At 36.2% G+C, this 20,160-nt stretch overlaps 2 protein-coding genes across 4 annotated transcripts; both read left to right on the top strand.

Annotated features, from left to right (window-relative positions):
- The first annotated feature begins 3,040 nt into the window (after positions 1–3,040).
- On the top strand, positions 3,041–16,767 carry LOC109084531 (mitochondrial Rho GTPase 1-A). Of its 3 annotated transcripts, XM_042726166.1 has the most exons (22): positions 3,041–3,393; positions 4,697–4,755; positions 4,865–4,946; positions 5,085–5,125; positions 5,215–5,268; positions 5,434–5,486; positions 6,510–6,618; positions 7,452–7,553; positions 7,683–7,781; positions 7,956–8,064; positions 8,210–8,330; positions 8,507–8,591; positions 8,928–9,073; positions 9,191–9,291; positions 9,378–9,508; positions 9,587–9,670; positions 9,759–9,881; positions 10,494–10,696; positions 11,902–12,024; position 12,074; positions 14,540–14,685; positions 15,715–16,767. In XM_042726166.1, the coding sequence occupies exons 1-22, from the start codon at positions 3,357–3,359 to the stop codon at positions 15,830–15,832; spliced, it is 2,127 nt and encodes a 708-aa protein (XP_042582100.1). In that variant the 5' UTR covers positions 3,041–3,356; the 3' UTR covers positions 15,833–16,767. The 3 variants fall into 3 exon arrangements, with proteins under 3 accessions (XP_042582100.1, XP_042582107.1, XP_042582116.1); XM_042726173.1 differs by lacking the exons at position 12,074; positions 14,540–14,685 and having other exon boundaries at positions 3,042–3,393; XM_042726182.1 differs by lacking the exons at positions 11,902–12,024; position 12,074; positions 14,540–14,685 and having other exon boundaries at positions 3,046–3,393.
- A 103-nt stretch (positions 16,768–16,870) lies between these two features.
- On the top strand, positions 16,871–20,160 carry LOC109084493. Its single transcript, XM_019099175.2, has 10 exons — positions 16,871–17,154; positions 17,296–17,373; positions 17,612–17,644; positions 17,756–17,842; positions 18,062–18,159; positions 18,253–18,371; positions 19,140–19,247; positions 19,406–19,468; positions 19,563–19,628; positions 19,825–20,160. The coding sequence occupies exons 1-10, from the start codon at positions 17,038–17,040 to the stop codon at positions 19,929–19,931; spliced, it is 876 nt and encodes a 291-aa protein (XP_018954720.1). The 5' UTR covers positions 16,871–17,037; the 3' UTR covers positions 19,932–20,160.

Genomic DNA, 20,160 nt, shown 5'->3' with positions numbered 1-20,160 from the left:
ACATATGACGTTGCTAAAAAGATCCTTTTGTGTTTTTGGTGTAATGCAATGTGTTTATGTGGTTTAGGGTTTAAAAAACAAGTTATTTTCCACATAATGTACATTATTGTTTCTCCTCTATGCCCCGCCTTTCTGAGATGCGTCAATTTTTACAAATCTCATCAATCTGAAAAGCGAGGTGTACGCTGATTGGCCAACAATCCAGTGCGTTGTGATTGGCTGAATAGTGAATACCTTAAGCATGTGAAGAGAAATGTTATGCCCCTTACCATACTGTGATGCGTGTCCCAGCGCGACGACACAAAACCAATAAAATCCAATACAAACGAGCCATTTGTTGCATCCAGTGGGGACAAAATTACTGATTATAATGACTTATACCGTCTTTCTACACATTGTGTTGCGTATCATGCTAAGTAAACATAAAACCATGTCCTCCGTAAAATGTGCTGCACACATCTGAATATCTGGGTTAATCTGTTCTGGAACAGTGCTGTAAATACAACTTAACCACTGATTTCTAGTCGTGTCCTCTTTTGGAAGACCAAGCAAAGTAATTTCACTTTCATAAGGAAAAACACAGCATCTATACGACATGGCGGTAGCAACAATACTACAGCAAGAATAAAAGTTACCCTTCTTTCTTTGCATGAACATTTGGGCGGTTTAATGCAAATCTTCCTACATTGTGACAGGCATGTGGGGGGTGTTTAAATGAGGCATTTTAGGAGGGCGTGGTTGACTCAACTTTTATAAAGAATATCTCTTTGGATTTAAGACTTTGCAACTTTGCAGATTTTCTTTAAGCAAGAGCTTGTAACACTCCAAAGAGAAAGGAAAAATTTAAATCGCATCATATGACCCATTTAAATGAGCTAAGACCAGCAAAACAGTTCAGTGCTTTTTTGTTAATGTTGTTCAGCAGAGACAAACTTTTACAAATGGAGCAGAAAAGTCACACCGCAAATATATGGTTGGAAATCATATCACACCAAACTATTTTGGGTTCAGTATGCAGTTTGTCCTGTGGGTCACAGTAATGGAAAAAAGTAAAACATGCATATAAAGCAAAATTGTTTTGGGTTAGGTTTGGAGTTTGTCTTGTGGGTGTGAGTTATGGGAGGCCCGGATGTGGGCCGACACTGCATGCTGTCTGGGTCACCAATTTTGGGTTCAGTATGCAGTTTGTCCTGTGGGTCACAGTAATGGAAAAAAGTAAAACATGCATTAAAACCAATCACACACGATTCTGTTGAATTCATGAATGCAATGACCAATCAGAGGTGTTCAGAAGAGTCATTGCTGAAATGCCAGTGTTTTGTTCAGTGCATGTGCTGACTGATTTCTGCTCTCTGGCTAATTCTCTCATAAACAACAAAGTGCAGATGTGCGTACGAATGCAAGTAAGATATTTCTCTCACAGCTTCAGTGATTTTAATGGGAGTTTTTGAGATTGTTTGAACTCTGGCCAGACTGAAGTCAATGATAATCTTTGATAATGTAAATGTGCTTTACTCGCTTTCTGTATAGTGAAAGTGTTATAATTATTAACGTATAATGTTTTTATTAAATTCACATTAAATACAAAGTCAGTCGTATTAAAAATATTTTATGTAATGACCCATATCTGGTACTTTAGTAAAAAAAAAAAAAATGATTTTGCCTACTTAATTTGCCCATTAGCCTATAGATCAACTAACAGAATCTATTCAGGTAAAAAATGCATTTACTTGCACATATTTTAGAATCGAGATATTTCATGATATAGTTAACAATATCGTTGGGAATATTTCCAATTACAAAAAAAAAAAAAAACAGCCTATTAATTGATGACATGTTTTGGTTTCTGTCAAGTATATCATTACATTGCGGTGTTAATTTGTTGGCTATGACAACTTAAACTTCTTCATGTGTTTAATATTTGTCTTGTTTCACCTTGTTTGCCTGAATGTTTTGTTAAATTTACTTTAATAAAAAATGTCACACTGTTATAAAATGGTTTTATCTTATTGCATAATTCTATTCTGGCTGCTGTGTGTCGCCCCTGATGCTACAATACATAATTATTTATCAAATGAATGAAACATTTGAGTTTAAATTGTTATAGCTTTACTTCTAGAGATTGCAATGATACATGACATTGTGAAAAATGACTGAATGATTAATACTGAAAGTTGGTTAAGATTATTTTTAAGTGTGCGCCTAAAAGCAGAAGTGGCCCCTTTTTTGTTAGAAAATTTACACTTATGAATGTGAAACTTAACCAACAAAATAAATAGATTAATAACAAAAACGTTATTTACATTTTCATAATTAAAATATCCCAAAACTACATTTTTGAAATGCAAATTAAAATTAGAGAGTACATTTTCTTTGATAAACATAGAGACATCATACCGTAACTTTTTAACATAATAACAGTGTCAGAAGATGTGAGGTACAGTTTCCAAGTGCAAAGAGCAATTAACATCAATAGAAAATGTTTAAAAGGATAGAAATTATGAATTATTTACAAAAATAAATTGTGGTTCAAATTGAGCTAATAACCAAATGCTTTCCCACTTAGGATTTCTAACAGATTCAGTCCAATAACCAATAGTGCAAGGCTTGGTAGCAACCTCCTTTAAAAATAGAGAACGAACAGATTTGTTTTTTTTTAGTCTGTGAAAAACAAATTTTACCACATATTGTATCATTTAGATTGACTATGGGCATATAAACCAATATCACATCTCTAAATAAGTAAACTATAGCAGAATTAATTGCAGAGAAAACGAGAGAATTCCTTGGGAGTCACAGGAAAATTAAAGTGTGCAGGAAACTCATCATATGTATTAAGATACCCTTGAGAGTTAAACAGATGACACACTAAAACAATACCCGTATCAAACCAGCTTTTCAAAAAAACACTTTTATGTTTAAACAATATCTCTGAGTTAGGCACCATCTCTGCAGCCCGGTTAACACGCGTCTCCTCTCCAGTACTCCAGGGGGCGGTATAACCTCATAACTGCGAACTGTAAACAGAGCACGTCTGCGCCAGCGCTTGTCCGCAGCTGCGTTCCGTCGTTACCGGTTATTGTAGGTCAGCCGTTTCTGGCGAGAGCTTGAAATGTGAACCCAGAAATGTCATGAAGTGAATCTGAAGCAAGCAGTGCCTTCATAGATGCGGAATCGCGTTGTCTCGATGGCATTAAAGCGCTGTGAGCAGAGGTTTTATCCGGACTGACCAGACAGAAGTCGCCCCGTCCGCTTTGCCCTACAGAGGCCTGCGCGATTACACACAGCAGCGGGATTGATGATCCACGACAGAGTACTTGTTCGGTTTTTATATTGATCACGTTAGAGTTGCAACGATGAGAAAGGACGTGAGGATATTACTTGTCGGTGAACGTAAGTGAATTGATTCAGTTTAATTACTGGCTGCTGTTACTGAATTGATTTGCATATCTCTAATTAGTCTGTGTGCGCTGCTGTTCACTGTTAGATGCACAATGAACACCTTCCATTCTTTATTTGAACATTTTTACAAACATTTTTATTCAGCCATATGAGGTATTAAATAGAATGAAAGATATTGACCTAGAAATAAGTTATTAAGCACTTACAAAATCTTGAATCTTGAGTTATTAAGCACTGTGTATGTTTTAAATGTTGTCCAAATTGACTGCATAATTAAAAACATTCTTAATATACATGCATGTGTATTGTGTGTAAAACAACCGAAAGAACTGCAGTTTTTGCACATGATTGACCCGATCAGCTGGCTGATGTTACAAATGGGAGCATCGTCCTTTAATGTAGTTAGTTTTAGTTACTTTCACCCTTGTTTATCATGGTTATTTATAAGAGTTTTAGGAGCAACTCACACAGGCCTCCAGACTGGCAGAGCTGTCAAAGTTTAGAAAGGTCAGCCAAAATAGTACGTGTCCATGTAAACGTACTGCTCACCAATGCCAGTCAACTTTAGACCCCCGGCTCAGCTTGTCCATTTAATATTCCTCTTCACTTATTTTTTGATATTTGACATTTCAACATCTTGCAAGTGTTAAGATTTAGATGGGAACATTCAGAACATAACATACTGATCGCTTTTATCTTTGAAAATATCTCAAATAAAATAAATGTTAACTAAAATAAAATAAAACAAAACATTTTTTTTTACATTTAAAACATCTAATTTAAAGTCCTAAAGTATTTAAAACAAATAAAAATTGTAGAAGCATTTAAAAAAAAAAGGAAAAAAAAAATACTAAAACACATAACATTATCACTAGCACTTTAAAATGAAAAAGGAAAATATAAAAATAAAAACAAAATTAAATATTAATAAAAGCTATAATAGCTTCTCGTTGATATGAAACTGATCAGAACCTGTCCATAAGCTTTGTGTGTGTGTGTTCAACAAAGATTTTATTGTACATAAATGTTTACAAAGTTTTAAATGTTTACTACTTTTAACTGTTTGCTAGTCCATTATTATATTGTATGACATTATATGTTTTTTTTTGTAAGTAGTCTTTTAATATGAGGTCATAAAAGCTGCGTGGTTGATATTGAAATTAAACGACTTAAATGTGTGAACCACCCTTTTATAAAGGCACTCAAATCTGGACAGGCATGTTCCTGTTAATCAATTGCTGCTATTAATAGATCTAGAACACAGCGGTCATCGTGGACTTCTTTTTCTTCACAGCCAAAGTGGGGAAGACCTCCCTGATCATGTCACTCGTCAGTGAGGAATTCCCTGATGAGGTACAGTCATACACGGAAATGACTCCAGTTCAAAAGGAACAATTCAAGTCAATTTAATACTTGTCCAAACGGCACATGCATTGCATTAGTATTGTGTTTCTCATGAAAGGTTCCTCTGAGAGCTGAAGAGATCACTATTCCAGCTGATGTCACACCTGAGAGAGTGCCCACTCATATAGTGGACTATTCAGGTACTGATACATGTATCTCTGTATGATGAGAATCTGATAGCCTGCATTGCTGTTCTCGTGTCAGTGCCACAACCCTTTCCTAAAGTGGTTATTCCTTTGTGTTTTAATCTCTCCTTTCATATTTTTGATCCCACAGAGCAGAACAGTCAGATGAGCAGCTTTACCAAGAAATATCAAAGGTGGGGCTGAATTCAGTCTCTTCGTTTACACAATTTAGTTTGATTTCATGGTTTTATTCACCTCCCTAATCTTTTCTCTCTCGGCACAGGCCAATGTTATATGCATTGTATATTCAGTAAACAACAAGAAATCAATTGAAAAGGTAAGTCTTGTTTCATTGCATGCCAAAAACAAAAATGCAACCGCCTTTCTGTAGCTACTGATCAAAATACATGCCTTGCTATATAACTTCTGATAGTTTTTTTGTTTGTATAATGTAATTTTTACTTTTGCTTCTGCTGTCTCTCATCATGTTGGTTTCGTGTAGGTGACGAGTCATTGGATTCCCCTCATCAGTGAAAGAACAGATAAGGACAGCAGGTGTGTGGCGTCCTGCCAGGTTCTTGGAGACCTCGGGTCTCTTGAAGTAGTGTTGAGGTGTCATGTACAACAAAAATTAGATACACTGTATTTTTGCTTAATTATATTTGCATAATCAGGGCTCAATGCTAAGGATTTCTAGTGGTTCAAATTTTTACTTGCCCTGCCAAAATTTTTACTGGCCCCCTCCACAATTCTCGATTTCAGTTTTGATGCTGCAGCAAAAAATGCTGGTCTAACTAATATAAATTTCAAACATTATTTGATTAACCTTAAATGCCTTACATAGCCTTTTGTTAATTGTATGACTTTTATGTATTCTGTTTTTATTATGAAGATAGTAAAATAAAATAAAAAATATATATATATGTGTGTGTGTGTGTGTGTGTGTATATGTATATATATGTATATATATATATATATATATATATATTATATATATATATTATATATATATACACACACACACACACAAATATAAAGAATAAATTACCAGCAATAGCACAATTAAATACAACAGATAATATAACTGCAAATATTGGTTAAACGTCTGCTAAATAAATAAATGTAAATAACTATTTGACTGTTTGTTAGGGTCAGTTCAGCAAATATCAATAAACAGTAACAATGTTTCCATGTACTCACTGCATAGTATATATAAACTTCAGTTTTTCATTTATTTTGGACTTTTATTTACTTTGTTCTTGCCATGAAGATAGCTCTTCTGCTTTAAAAAATATAGATTAAAAAAATAATAATAATTGTTTATATTTTGATAATTATATAAAAATAATCCATAATCTATGTACTTATAATGTAATACTGGTAAAATGCTTTCTATTATCTGATTTAATATACAGAGGCATATATAAGGAAGTCATTCTTAGGCTGATTTCCTGTGGAACTCTGATGACATCTCTCTGTTATTTTTAATTTGATGCCGCAGTGCCACACAGAAATTACACATGATTCAAGTATTGTGTCTGAACTATTAAATGTTTTAATCCTGTTGTCTGGTCACAGAGTACCATTGATCCTGGTGGGGAATAAATCTGACCTGGTGGAGCACAGCAGCATGGAGACCATCCTGCCCATCATGAACCAGTACTCTGAGATTGAGACTTGTGTGGAGGTGAGGGATACACTCAGTGTGCTTCTGATCTAAATGTAGGTGACGGCGTGCTGTACATGCCTCTGTGAGACTGAGTGTGTGCAGAGGGCCAGTAGTGTTATGGAGGACAGTGACATCAACCTTTTGGTCATGTGACCGTCACTCATTCCTGCTTTGGTTTCAGTCTAAAAGGAAAGACCGAGCTCCCACACTGAGAGTCCAGTGAATGCAAATCAAATCAGTCAATTATTCCTGTGCACATTAAACTTTACGTGTTTGTTTTTTTTCACCACCAACAATTTTTTTTTTGTTAGGTATCTCTTAGAAGTTCAGGTCTGCAGTGGTTCTGAAAGTGTCTGCCAGTATTTGTTTGATTTCAGATCCTTTTTTTGTGGGGGAAAAAAGAAATTATATGTTAAACAAAATGCAATAAAAAATCTATATGGAAAGAAAGATGGATTAATAAAGTTAAATTCAAATTCATAATTTATAAAGCAATTATTTGAATGGCTTTGCAATGTAAACATAATAAAGTATGTAAATATTTTATTGTGATATTTTAGGCATGTTCTTAAAGATCAGGCTTAAAATGCGATTCAGTTTTATTCACAATTTAATGTGATCCCTTCTCTTTTAAAGACCCCTCTCTGACCCCAAAACAGCAAAGTACCAAAACAATTATTATTTAGTGTTTAGCATTTATTTCTAAATTCATTAAAAGGATTAAACCTTTTTAAATCAAGTGTTTATTATATTAGAAGTAGAGGAAAAGAAATAGAAATAAGAATGCTGTACTTAGATTTGGAGGACATACAGATGATGTTCTCTGATGTAATGACTTTCTTCATTCACAGTGTTCAGCCAAAAACCTGAAAAATATCTCTGAGTTGTTCTACTACGCCCAGAAGGCTGTTCTACACCCGACAGGACCGCTGTACTCTCCAGAAGAGAAAGAGGTAAAATATAACTTCAGTTGGATTGCTGGGCCTGTTAATCTGACCACTTCATGTTACAAAGAAGAACATCAAAATATTCACATGATCAGTGATGTATTTTGTAGTAATGAGTTTCTGTTTATTCTCCAGATGAAGCCTTCTTGCATCAAAGCACTTACTCGCATTTTTAAAATATCAGACCTGGACAATGATGGCATTCTAAATGATAATGAGCTTAATTTCTTCCAGGTGAGAGCAGTTTTCTTCAGCACTTTGTGCTCAAATTGCTGTGGCATTTTAATACTTCCTTAAATAAATGACAGGAGAGGTTGTTTACACACACAGCTGCACAAACTGCACCTTAATGAGAGCGTCAAATTTTCTTAAGTAACTTTGTTGATGATTGTTGATTTTGCCTTGCAGAGAACTTGTTTTAACATACCCCTGGCACCTCAAGCCCTGGAGGACGTGAAGAATGTTGTGCGGAAAAATATGTCGGATGGGGTAAAAGACAATGGCCTCACACTGAAGGGTGAGCTGAGTAGAAAGACAAATGTCACCAGCTTTTATATCACAGTTATACAGTGATATTTGGCTTCCCATTGCCATCAGATTGTTAAAAAAAAAAAAAAAAATTATCAGGTTCTGTTGTGTCTGAGATGTTCTCTGTTCTCTAGGTTTCTTGTTCCTTCATACACTTTTTATTCAGAGGGGAAGGCATGAGACCACATGGACTGTGCTCAGGAGGTTTGGTTATGATGATGACCTGGAGCTGACCCAGGAATACCTGTTTCCACTGTGAGTCCCACTCCAGAGCCAGTACTTCAACTTTACATGGATCATGTGACATCAAGTAGCTCATATCTGGTTGGATCACATTTTTTGTAGATCTGTTTGACAAAGAAACACACAAACTCAATTTGTAGTTTTCTAATTAGTTCAGAAGAAATTCTAACCTCTGTTTGTTTTTCTAGGTTCAAAATACCTCCAGACTGCACCACAGAGCTGAACCACAACGCCTACCTCTTCCTCCAGAGCGTCTTTGACAAGTATGACAAAGTGAGCTCAACCAAGTACCACTGAGTTTCCCAAACAGCTGCGTTTGATAAGGATGATTGAACCTGCTGTATTTATAACCAACTGTTTTTTTTGTTTATTTTCATAATGCAAGGGTGTGTTTTATGACACCTTCTTGTAGAAGGACTCGTCAAGGGCCATTCACAGGCATTTTTAAAAGGTGGCTTAAGAAAAAATAGCACGACACGATGCAAAAATGAAAGACAGCCATGTAGCAAAAACTAAAAAATGTTAATGAACACAAGAATAGACCCGTAAGAATGCCCTATTGAGTTAATCTGTTTGTTTTTTTTTCACCCTGAATTGTCTGTGTATTAGGATCGAGACTGTGCTCTGTCTCCAGATGAGCTGAAGGATTTGTTCAAGGTCTTTCCCTACATGCCCTGGGGTCCTGATGTCAACAACACAGTCTGCACCAATGAGCAGGGCTGGATCACTTACCAAGGCTACCTTTCCCAGTGGACGTGAGTGCCCCCGCCATCCTACAGTACTTGAAAATGGAAATAGATGGAAACCATGGACTTTTTGATATTTGTGTTCGTTTGAATGAATGACTTAAACATGATTTATTTCCATCTCAGGCTAACAACGTACCTAGATGTGCAGCGATGTTTAGAGTACCTGGGTTATCTTGGTTACTCTATTATACAAGAACAGGAGTCACAGGCAGCCGCTATCACAAGTAAGATTGATGTAGTATATATCTTGATTCGTACATTTATATTTAAGGCTGATTTATAATTCATTAATGTGTCCTTTCTTGTGCAGTCACAAGGAATAAGCGCATCGACCTGCAGAAGAAACAGACCCAGCGCGGTGTTTTCCGCTGTAATGTCCTAGGGGCGCGAGGCAGCGGTAAAAGTGGCTTTCTGCAGGCTTTCCTTGGCAGGAACCTTGCGGTGAGTCCAGATGCCTCACAGGAGCATCTAGTGTTTTGACTTTGACTGAATTTGACTCTCTCTTTTATCATATTACAGCGTCAGAAGAGGATTAGAGAAGACCGCAAGTCTTACTATGCCATCAGCACCACTTACGTTTATGGACAAGAGAAATATCTGCTTGTAAGTCGAAGTTCTGTTGCTTTATCCACTAATGTATAGTCATCTTCATATCTGGCCAGTGCTGATTGGTTTTCTCTCTCTTTCTCAGCTGCACGAGGTGCTGCCAGACTTTGAGTTCCTTTCTGAGGCTGATCTGGCTTGTGATGTTGTTTGCTTGGTGTATGACATCAGTAACCCGCGTTCTTTTGAATATTGCGCTAAAGTCTACAAGGTCAGCATATAATATATATATATATATATATTTGTGTTTATGTATATAAGTTTGGTATTTGTTTGTATATATATTTTTAGTGTTTTTTTTTTGCATTTAGGTTTTTTTCTAGGTTTTATATTTACAAAGCGAATTGTCTTAGCGATATTCAAAAGTTTTTTTTTTTTAATGTTTTTGAAAGAAGTCTCTTATGCTCACCAAAGTTGCATTTCTTTGATTTGATTACTGAAAATATTAATATTGTGAAATGTTATTACAACTGAAAATAACTGAATTTTCAGCATCATTACTTCAGTCTTCATTGTCACATGATCCTTCAGAAATCATCCTAATATACTGATTTGCTGCTCAAAGAAACATGAAATGTAAAACACTCTTATTATGAATGTTGAAAACAGTTGTGCTACCTAATGTTTGTGGAAACTCTGATAAATATTTCTTTGATTAATAGAACGTTCAAAAGAACAGCATTTATTTGAGTTTTTGTGTTTTTTATGTTAATTATTTTTTTATTTGATCTCCACATATGTGCTATTATACTGGTTGTGGGTTTACCATTGTCGTGTGTGTGTGTGTGTTTTTTATTTTTATTTTTATTTTATTTTTTTACAGAAGCACTTCTTGGACAGCAAGACACCCTGTGTGATTATTGCTGCCAAGTCAGACCTGCATGAAGCCCGTCAGTACTATAGCCTGTCCCCGCTGGATTTCTGTCGGAAACACAAGCTTCACCCTCCACAGCTGTTCACCTGCAACACAGACGAAGCACCCAGCAAAGACATCTATACCAAACTCACCACTATGGCCATGTATCCGTGAGTATACAGCTCCTTCTTTAACCTGACCCAGCTGCCCCACTCTCTGCTACTCCTGTTAGATCATGATTGGCTCCTCTGAATCTCCCTCTTTTGTTTGTCTATCAGCTTATTGTCTCCTTTTGTGCTTCTAAAGCTGTTAGGTATCATAGTAGCAGCTAGCTACAGTATGTTTTTAATGCAGTATCTTGAAAAGTTGATCCTTCTTCGGTTGGGTTTCAGAGACATTCAAGTATCATTTAATCTGTGGTCTTTTAATATAGTGCATGATTTCTGGTTTCATTTGTTCTGCAGAGGCTGGTGGTAAGCTTTGCGTCAGTTCTTTCCTAAGGCTGTGTATGAAAAATTTAGTTGAAATAGTAACTGATTTTGACAATAAAAAATTGCATTATATTTACGGAAGAAATTATGTGTGATAACGCCTGCTAATGGACCAATTTATACAGTACTAGTAAGCTTGATTTTTGTCACTTTGACTTCCAAAGTTTTTTTTTTTTTTTTTTTTTACTATGGAAGTCAGTGGGGACCAGAAACTGTTTGGCAGTTTTCATTTCTGGGTGAATTGTTCCTTTAAACTACTTATTAGTTGACATCAGCCGATTTATAAACGCTTCTCATGAACAGTTGGGAAGATTGTTGGTTCTCAAATGCATGTTGTAAGCGACCAAAAAACTCAGAACATGCAGAGATTTTGATGAGCATTTACAGTGAACTGAGCTGCTGTGAGACACTGAAAACAACAGATCAGGATTGCGAGTAAAAGAACAAAAGTGGCACGCTTCACTTTGAAACATGCAGCACAATTAATTAAACCGCAGCCTTCGTGATTTGATAATTGCGTTAAACCATATCACAATTTAGATTTTATTTGGATAAATCATGCAGCCCTATTCAAGCTTTTTGCTGGAGTTTTTGCTAGGTTGTAGGAATCCTTCCTTTTACATGTTTCACTTGTGATGTTTCAAGGCTTACCAGCGTACTTTCTTTTCCTGTTCTTTCCTTTTGCATGACCTGTCTGTAGATAACTGGTTTTCCCCACGATTCTCTCCTCAACAGCAATAGAATAGTTTTTTTTTCATATTTACTGTGCTTACCTCCCTGCACTCCTCCATCTCCAAGCTCAAGCAGAGAAACAACTTTGGGATCCAGCTCTCCTGGAACTGTCATATGATACTGACTCTTCCTGTCTGTGTGTGTTTCTGCAGCCACGCCAAGTTACGCTGCATGTGCAGCTGCAACAGGTGCACCTATTGCATCTGTCACAACCTCCTGAACTCTGAGCTGGTGCGCTCGGTAAAGGCCAAACTCTACAGTGCTGTTCTGAACAGGTCTCTGAGTATAGCCCTACATATCCCCCCGTTCACCCTCTCCCCGCAGGGTGATCTCTCTAACCTTGACTTCTTAACTCACCTTCTCTCCTACTTGCTGTTGGCCCGACAGGTTTACATTGCATATCCACAGAGAGATGTTAGGAAATTTTAAAATGATGACTGCTATGTTATTTTAAAGAGTGAATGCTTCTTTTGGCTCATTTCATCCCCACAAAGGCCAAACATATGGTTATTCTAGCAGCTTTTGTTGATTTAAATTGTATTTGAATCCATTTGCTTTTTAAGTCAAAGTAATGCATATGAGGCATGATAGTGCACTTTTGATTCTGCTTCAGCCTCTCATGCATCTTAACAATTGTTTCTTAACCCAGTTTGCAAAGTGCCGACTTAATCCTGCTTTGACGTGCTTGACCTTATTATTATTTTTTTTTTAATGTTAAGTTAAAACGTTAAGTTAAAGATGGAGATCATTTTTGAAAAATACTAGAAACTATTGATTTTAGTTACATTTGGTTCTGTTAACTGTTGTTGAATGCCTGAATTCCTTTGGGTCAGTGTTTCCGTATATCAGAGTATTGCAGTTGCCATACCCTAGCCCAATCAGGTGTGCTGTGAAAAATGATCCAAACTTCATATCTCTATTATATTTTGTTATCATTGTTTTAAATCAGAGGGGTTTTAGGAATATTTAACTAATAAGCATTAAAAAGAGCTTGCCGTTCTATTGACAGACAAAACGCAGCTCTCCATCTTTTGCTGGTCAAAAACCTTGTTAACTCCATTTAAGCTTGATTTTCATATAATGTCAAGTGCAAGTGTCTGATACAATAGCAAGACTGATGACTCATTGTATAATTATTAATTTTTTTTTCCCCCTTTCTATCTTTTCCTCCCGTATTTCAGTGCTTCATTGTGCCATGGGATATTTATCAGTTATTATTGTTTTGGTGAGGCTGGATGATGCTTCCTCTAAAGTAGAATCATTAGTGGAATCGATATCTAAATCGTTAAGTTCCTTTTGATTTCCATCTCTAGTTCAAACATTATTTTTGTCCTTTTGTGTTTAAGCATACTCTCATTCAGACTCATGCAGCATTTCTTAGAAGAATTATTTATTTAATACCTTCAAATGGATATGTTCTCAAAAATGTCATAAACATTAAAAGCATAACATGTTTATAAAGGTATCCTTTGGATTTTGGATTGAATAAGACAGATTTGCGTTTGTCCTCACGCTGTGATGATGTTTAACCCTTTTTTTGTAGTGAGTTGAAGTGGATATGCAAGCAGTAAATCTGCACTAATGCACTCATCCTTGCTCTAGTCACAAATGTGGCCACATGGTTCATATGAGTTTTTTTTTAATTCTGAGCAGTTGATCTCTTAGATTTAGTAGATCTTCTAATCTTTCTTACTGCTTATAAAATGTAACGGCAGAAGAATGCACAGGTGTAAGTTGTACAATTTCCTTTTTCTTATTCACAGAAAAGACTAAGTGACCAATCATGTTTATTTTATATCATATTTTCTTTAAAGCATGTGCCTTTCTTACACCCCATACATTTCCTTAAATTTCATCTCATTCTCATGGAGCACGTTGTTTTGTTAAACCTTTATTATATATATATATATATATATATATAAATATATATATATATATATATATATATATATATATAAAATTTAAATTTATCTGTTGAATTTAATCTTGTGAATTTTTGTTCTGTCCCTTATAGGTGTTCCTTTTCATTTGTTTGGCTCGCCCTTTTCGTCTTTGCTTTACATCTCTTTACATCATGTTAGCAGTCTCCCCGTCTGTTCCTCCCTCTCTAACCATCTCCTGTTTCTCAGCAATAGTTTAGAAAGCTTTCTTAGGACTAATTGGTCATATGCAGTGATGTGACATCTAAACAGTCTAGTTTGTTTTGGATTGTGCCTGTATTTGAATGACTAACATGTCTAACCTGTTGCTGCTAATATAATGTTTCATCTAAAACAAAAGCTTCTCTTGCCATTCTTGTTTGGTGCTTTGATGGATAGTATTTCATGTTCCGTTCTTGTCTGTCATTTAGCCAATCATTTTATAGTCAGTCTGCTGTGTAAGAAGTGTATCGTCTTAATATTCAGGTTGTTAAAAAAATAACAAAATATAAAATATATGAAAAAGAATAATTTTATATATATATATATAGAAGTGTATCGTCTTAATATTCAGGTTGTTAAAAAAAATTATAACAAAATATAATTCTTTTTTTTTTTTAGTATAATAAATTTGCTTGATATACTTTAAAACCACAAAATAACCATTAGTTATATATAAAGAAAAAGCAATTAGAATTCCCTTTTTTTTTTTTTTTTTTGTGACAAAGCTGCCATTTCTCATTTATAAGCTGGAGTGCGTGTAGGAGTGTGTGAGTTTACAGCATGTGGTGTGAGCAGTGGGGTACATTAGGGTGGTCCTGTCGGGTGTGCGGTTGTTGAACTGCCATGCTGTGTGCATGTGTGCATAAAGTTGAGACCTTTTATACAAGATGTGGGCACGTTTCTATTGGCTGATGAGGAGTCCAGCCTCACCCAACAGGTTCATGCAGTCAGCTTTGTAGAGGACTCGGTCTACATGGAGTCGTCTGTCGAGCCGTTTGTGCCCGTGTGTAACAGGTAAAGGCTCAGCTTACTGGAGTACAAGGTGCCAATTTAAATGGGGATTTTACGTTCAAAGAAGGATTCTCCTTGACTGGTTTTCATTGAGGTGGTTAAATGAAATTAAATTCTTCTTTACATTTATTTTTCTCACCACATCTTTAAGGTGTCTGCCATTGCCTGATCCAATCTGTGGCGATTGCTCAATATGAACTTATTTGTTGCTTTGTGAATGCCATCTTCGTTGCTTTGATGATGGGCTTTTTTTCATCTACATATTTTCATAGGTTTCACACACACACACACACTAACACACACAAAACTTTCCCCTGATAAACCTTTGAAGTTTTGTGTCTCAGCCTTGAGTTTGGATGTGCGGTGTTGAGCTTTTTAAAGCCTTTTTAAAAACCACTGGATTTGTGTTGGGTGGGTTTAATCTCACCAGAGACCTCCTCTTTATCATCTGAACGGTGTGCTTTTAAATATGTTCAGCCCCTGAAAACATTAGCTGGCTCTCTCATGCTTTCCCTTGCTGCCTCTTTCCCCATTCCAGCTGCTTCTTTGTCTGTGTATATCATGGGATGTCCATTAGGCAAAACAAAACACATTTTTGCTAAGTATTAACACTATTATATGCTCATAATTGTCTGTCAGGGGTAAAGATTTTGCCTGTGAAACAATTATTCAATATTACATAACTTTTTTTGGTTTTGAAAGCAGTGAAACATACTTTAGTTTTAACAATGCATCATTGATAGTTGCACATTTGTAATGTGTGACATCATTATTAATGAATTTTACTCTATTGTAATTTTTATTTTTGTATTATGAAAATGAGAATTGGAGAGGGATTGTGCTTTAAAATAATGGTATATTTGTACATAATGGTATATAATTGGTGATTTAAGGATGTTAATTGAAAATCCTTTTCTCTAGCACAAGATGTTTTTAGACATTTTGTCGTTTGTCATCTCACAGACCTTATGAGCACTCTCATGTTTTATTAACAAATGCCCCCTTTTTCCTCTCACCTTTGCTCTTTTACAGACACATGACCCAAGCTGACCTGAAAAGCTCTACGTTTTGGCTGAGGGCGAGTGTCGGTGCCACAGTGTTTGCTGTTCTTGGCTTCGCCATGTACAAAGCTCTCCTCAAGCAGCGGTGATCAGTGCATCCGGCATGTTACAGCAACCCCGGCCCTCTGAGAAACTACAAAACCCACAATCCCTCATTCCATCCTTATTTCATTTAGGAGAGAAGATTCCTAGGAATAGTTACATTTTGTATATTTAAAACTGCCTTTCCCGAACCGAGTGTTATAGGAACTCGCCTCATCAGCCATGTGGTGGAACAGGACATCTACAGTAACCTCGTCCTCTGCTGTTCCGACGTGAGGTTTTTGTTTATGCACACTGATGTTTTCCTCAGGTCAGTATTAATTGGTGTGACCTATATTGAAAAGAGACAGCAGAGATTGAGGGTTTACTGATAGGTGACTGAACACTATGTTTATATGTGTATATATCTTACTGGATACTCTAAGATTGTCTCTAGTTAGTGAACAAACCATATTTGAACTGTATCACATAGAGATACACTTGTGCTTGTTAGAGAAGCACTGAAACAAAGCCATTTCTCACAAGTAAAGGTCATTTTACTCTTGGCACATCTCAGCTGTGTTAATTTATTAGCCTTATCGCTGTCTTTTTTTGGCATTGCTTGAAACAGGCACATAACTATGGATTCTTTTATGCAATATTTGGTTTTTATTTTAGTGAGTTATGTTTGTTTTTCTTTTCTTTTCTACCTGTGGGGTTTATAAAGATTATGCACAGGAAAAAAACATTTTTATGTTCAGTTATGAGATGGCACAAATCGTTTTTTTCCAAACCAGACTAATAAGGACCTGCTTGCTACATTATAAAGAAGACTATATGAATTCTTCCCACCTAAAAATCATGTAGAGAGAACGTCATGTTTGTTCTAATGTTTCAGATCTTATGCATATGTAACTTTCAATGCAGTTTCCCTGTTCAAAACCATGGGATTGTTGCACCTGATGGTTTTCAGACATTTACAATAAATAATGGTGTGAATAAATCTGTCTTGTGTTTGTTTTTGAGACACTGTGCCTACTCAAATTTTTCTGCATAGGGTTTTTTTTGTGTGTGTGTGTGTGTCCATCTTTTGCAGTTTTTGCAATAATGGGAAATCAATTGAGTATAAATTGAATAAAACTGAGAACTGCGAATCAAATTAAAAAGAACCTCCCCCATATTTTGGCATTTGACTAAGAACAGCATCTCTTTATTATGCAAAGATCAGAAGTGAGGATGTGATGGTTTCAGGGGGAAGTTATGATGTTGATTTATGTTTATTGTAAAGTATGAACACTTTCAGCATACAAAGAGCATGAGCATGTCAACTAGAGGAGTAGTGCCGGCTCCGCTCTGCCAGGGCTTTCTGAAGAAACGGAAAGACAAAATGGTATGAACCTAATGTACATATTGCTAGTGTTTCATGTCTGTTGTTTTCAGGAATCGTTTCATTTTTCATGTTTCACAATTGTACATAATATATACACCTAAGGAAATCTCTTTGCTCAGTGGTTCAATGTATTTTCCTCAGAGGCTTCGGTGGGTGACTTACTGGTTCAGGCTTTACAATACAACTCTTTTTTTCTACACTAAAAAACACGGGAGTGCTGTAAGTATTCAAGTGTTTGATTTAATATTTAAATTTGTATGGTGCATTTTGGACCTCTGATGCTAGACTATGCATGAAGATATTGCTGTATTTTTCTGCAGTGTTTAAGATTTAAAAAATGTTGGCCCATCTGTTGAGGACCCCTTGCTTTAGATTAAAAATAAAATTTTAATGTTATTTTGCCAAAGGCTCTTGTTGCTATGATTATTAATCCACTGTTTCTCTTGAACTCCAACAGTTAGATCTCAGGGGCCAGTATTACATATATGAGGTTTGTAATGTTACCCGAGTTTCACTGTGTGGATGCTGGTAAACTGGTCATTAGAAGGCCAAATAAGTGCTTCTCGTGTTAACTACATGTTCTCTTCACATGGCTAAACAGGTTCAGTCTGTGCGGGAGGTCAGCAGATCAGAGAACAATCGCTATCTATTTGAGATCACAATGAAAAATGGGAAGAAGAAAATGCTGGCGAGTTTTCACGTTGATCTAGAGAGTGTCTGTAATCTGTGTTTGAGGATGTGGTCTACCAACAACCACATGTGAACAATGTTACTTTGTTGAGACTAAGGCAGGACTGTCATAGTTTCAAAAAGGAACATGGATTTTGCTTGTTGTGACTGAAAGTATTATGAATACTCACTTTATGCCCCTTTTGTCCATAAACATCAGTGAACTTTGTACTACCAGGCTGCAGAAACAGCTGATGTCAGACAGGAGTGGATGGACCAGCTGTGGAAAGCCATGCTGCTCAATGGCCCAGACGGATCTGGATCTCTCACCGATGGGTACCACTGCTCTTTATGACACTTCTCGTCAGTGGTTGTTTTTTTATGAGATTTATAATGCTCTGAATGTGTTTTGTGTGTTATTGAGATTAGGGAGCTGGTGCCAGATAACGACCCTGAAATTCGTTCTAGCCGGTGTGAAGAATCAAATAATGAGACCAGCAGCACTTCAGTGAACAGCATTGATCAAGAGTCATTCAAGTCCTTCGCTGGTACGTCCCACATTTGGGATGCGACTTTCTCCAGTTCTACCTCCCGTTGACTTTTCATTATTTTCTGTAATACCATTAACAGAACTGTCAGGTCAAGTCACCTTTTTTGTAGCAGTTTATATACAATACAGATTGCGTCAAAGCAGTTTCACAGAGATAAACAGGAAATAGTCATTTCCAACTCAGCCATGGAGACAGTTCAGCTTCTGCTAAAAGCAGCTCTAAAAGTCAATAGTGTCATTATTTATCTCAAGTCAGTTCAGATCAAGAACAGTGTGAAGTTAAATGATCAGGAATAGGCATTTCTACACTAGGCAATAATGTAGCTCAATATTAGTTCAGTTCAGTTCAGTATAGTGTCATGTTGCAGGAAGTGATTCAGCTGTAAAGCAGCTCTACAGAAAACAATAGCGCCATCATCCTGTTTAGTTCAGTTCAAGTTTTGTTCTCATCCAATGGTGACGAGTCAATTTAGTCATATTGATAAATTACAAACAGATAAGTGTTCAATAACAATCTCTTTGTGAACTTTGAGGCGGTTTCTGATTCCATAGGTAGAAATCGCTGTGGTTTCATTAAAATATTTTTTGTGTTTTGAAGCTGAATGAAAGTCTTATGGGTTTGGAATGACATAAATAGGACAGAAGTTATTCCTTTTAGCAGATAAATATCCTTGTCAGTCGTGTGTCTGGGAAACTTCCCAGGCAAAAGAACATTTGAAAAACATTTATGGATGTCTATGTATATTCTTACAATTTTTGTCCTCAGTTGCTGATGAGACACAAGACAGTTTGCACACAGGCAATGAAATGGAGCAAAGTACTGAGGAGTATTTACTGACGGACTGTGACTACGATGTTTTACCATCTCGAAAACGTGTGTATAATGATTTCTTTTTTTGAGGGTTCAAATGTATGCATTTAGGTTTGCCTTGCCCACTGTATAATACTGATTCATTGGTAAAATTATTGTATATTGCTTTAATCTGTTCCAATAATAATTAATTGATGATGATTTCTAATGATTAATTGCAGTTGCTGAAGAAGCCATTTATGACACTCCCCCTTCCAAATGGTCAACCAATGTGGGAGAACATGGTGGGCCTAAGTCTCCGCCGACAAACATTATAAATTTACACTGTAAAAGTTTATATATTCAGCCCATTGTGCTGTAATTGTTCTCCATTTACAGAAGTGACTGATAGCATCTATGATTTCCCAAACCCTGTGATTAGGAAACTGACTGAACATACAATTGGTAAGATCTTGGAAATTACAGGATGACTGGTAATTCCTACAATATTGGTGTTGACTCATGTGAGCACGGCATAAAGAATATGGGATTTCTATGTGTCGGGAGTAATAACTTGGTCAGCTTAACATATTTGCTATATTATGTATCTGAAAAATGAAATGTATTTACCAAACCAGTGGTTGTGTTTTCTTTTTTGCAGAATCTCACAGCAGTAGTGAGAGGCCTGAGAGCGGTGGTCTTCTGAGTGACATGATAGCCTGTTTGGACAGTGAATCTGCTGCCTGGGTCAAACCTGCTTCTCCGTGAACCTTATGGGTCAATTTGAACAAGACTGGGATGATGATAAATGTTTGTTGTTGCAGTAATTCTTAATTTTGTTTGTGATACATCCGTTTTCCATCCAAACAGCCATCACTTATGTAGACTGTTCGTTGTGGGATTTCAAACTGTCCTCAATCATCTAAGCTAAACAGGGAAGTGTCAGTAACATGTCTTTTGTCCTGTCACAATTCAAAATAAATTTTAATCAAACAAA

This window comes from Cyprinus carpio, chromosome A3, assembly GCF_018340385.1.
Source record: "Cyprinus carpio isolate SPL01 chromosome A3, ASM1834038v1, whole genome shotgun sequence".
NCBI lineage: Eukaryota > Metazoa > Chordata > Actinopteri > Cypriniformes > Cyprinidae > Cyprinus > Cyprinus carpio.
The sequence above is the reverse complement of the archived record's forward strand: the minus strand, read 5'-3'. Positions and strand labels throughout refer to the sequence as shown.

Bases quoted from the DNA above. Each gene is read 5' to 3' on its own strand.
- LOC109084493 (XM_019099175.2), top strand. From the start codon at position 17,038: ATGTTTATTGTAAAGTATGAACACTTTCAGCATACAAAGAGCATGAGC. The intron at 18,160-18,252 runs GTACCACTGCTC...TATTGAGATTAG, and splicing joins TCTGGATCTCTCACCGATGG to GGAGCTGGTGCCAGATAACG. The intron at 19,469-19,562 runs GTGGGCCTAAGT...CTCCATTTACAG, and splicing joins AACCAATGTGGGAGAACATG to AAGTGACTGATAGCATCTAT.
- LOC109084531 (XM_042726166.1), top strand. From the start codon at position 3,357: ATGAGAAAGGACGTGAGGATATTACTTGTCGGTGAAC. The intron at 4,947-5,084 runs GTACTGATACAT...GATCCCACAGAG, and splicing joins TCATATAGTGGACTATTCAG to CAGAACAGTCAGATGAGCAG. The intron at 9,509-9,586 runs GTGAGTCCAGAT...ATCATATTACAG, and splicing joins TCCTTGGCAGGAACCTTGCG to CGTCAGAAGAGGATTAGAGA.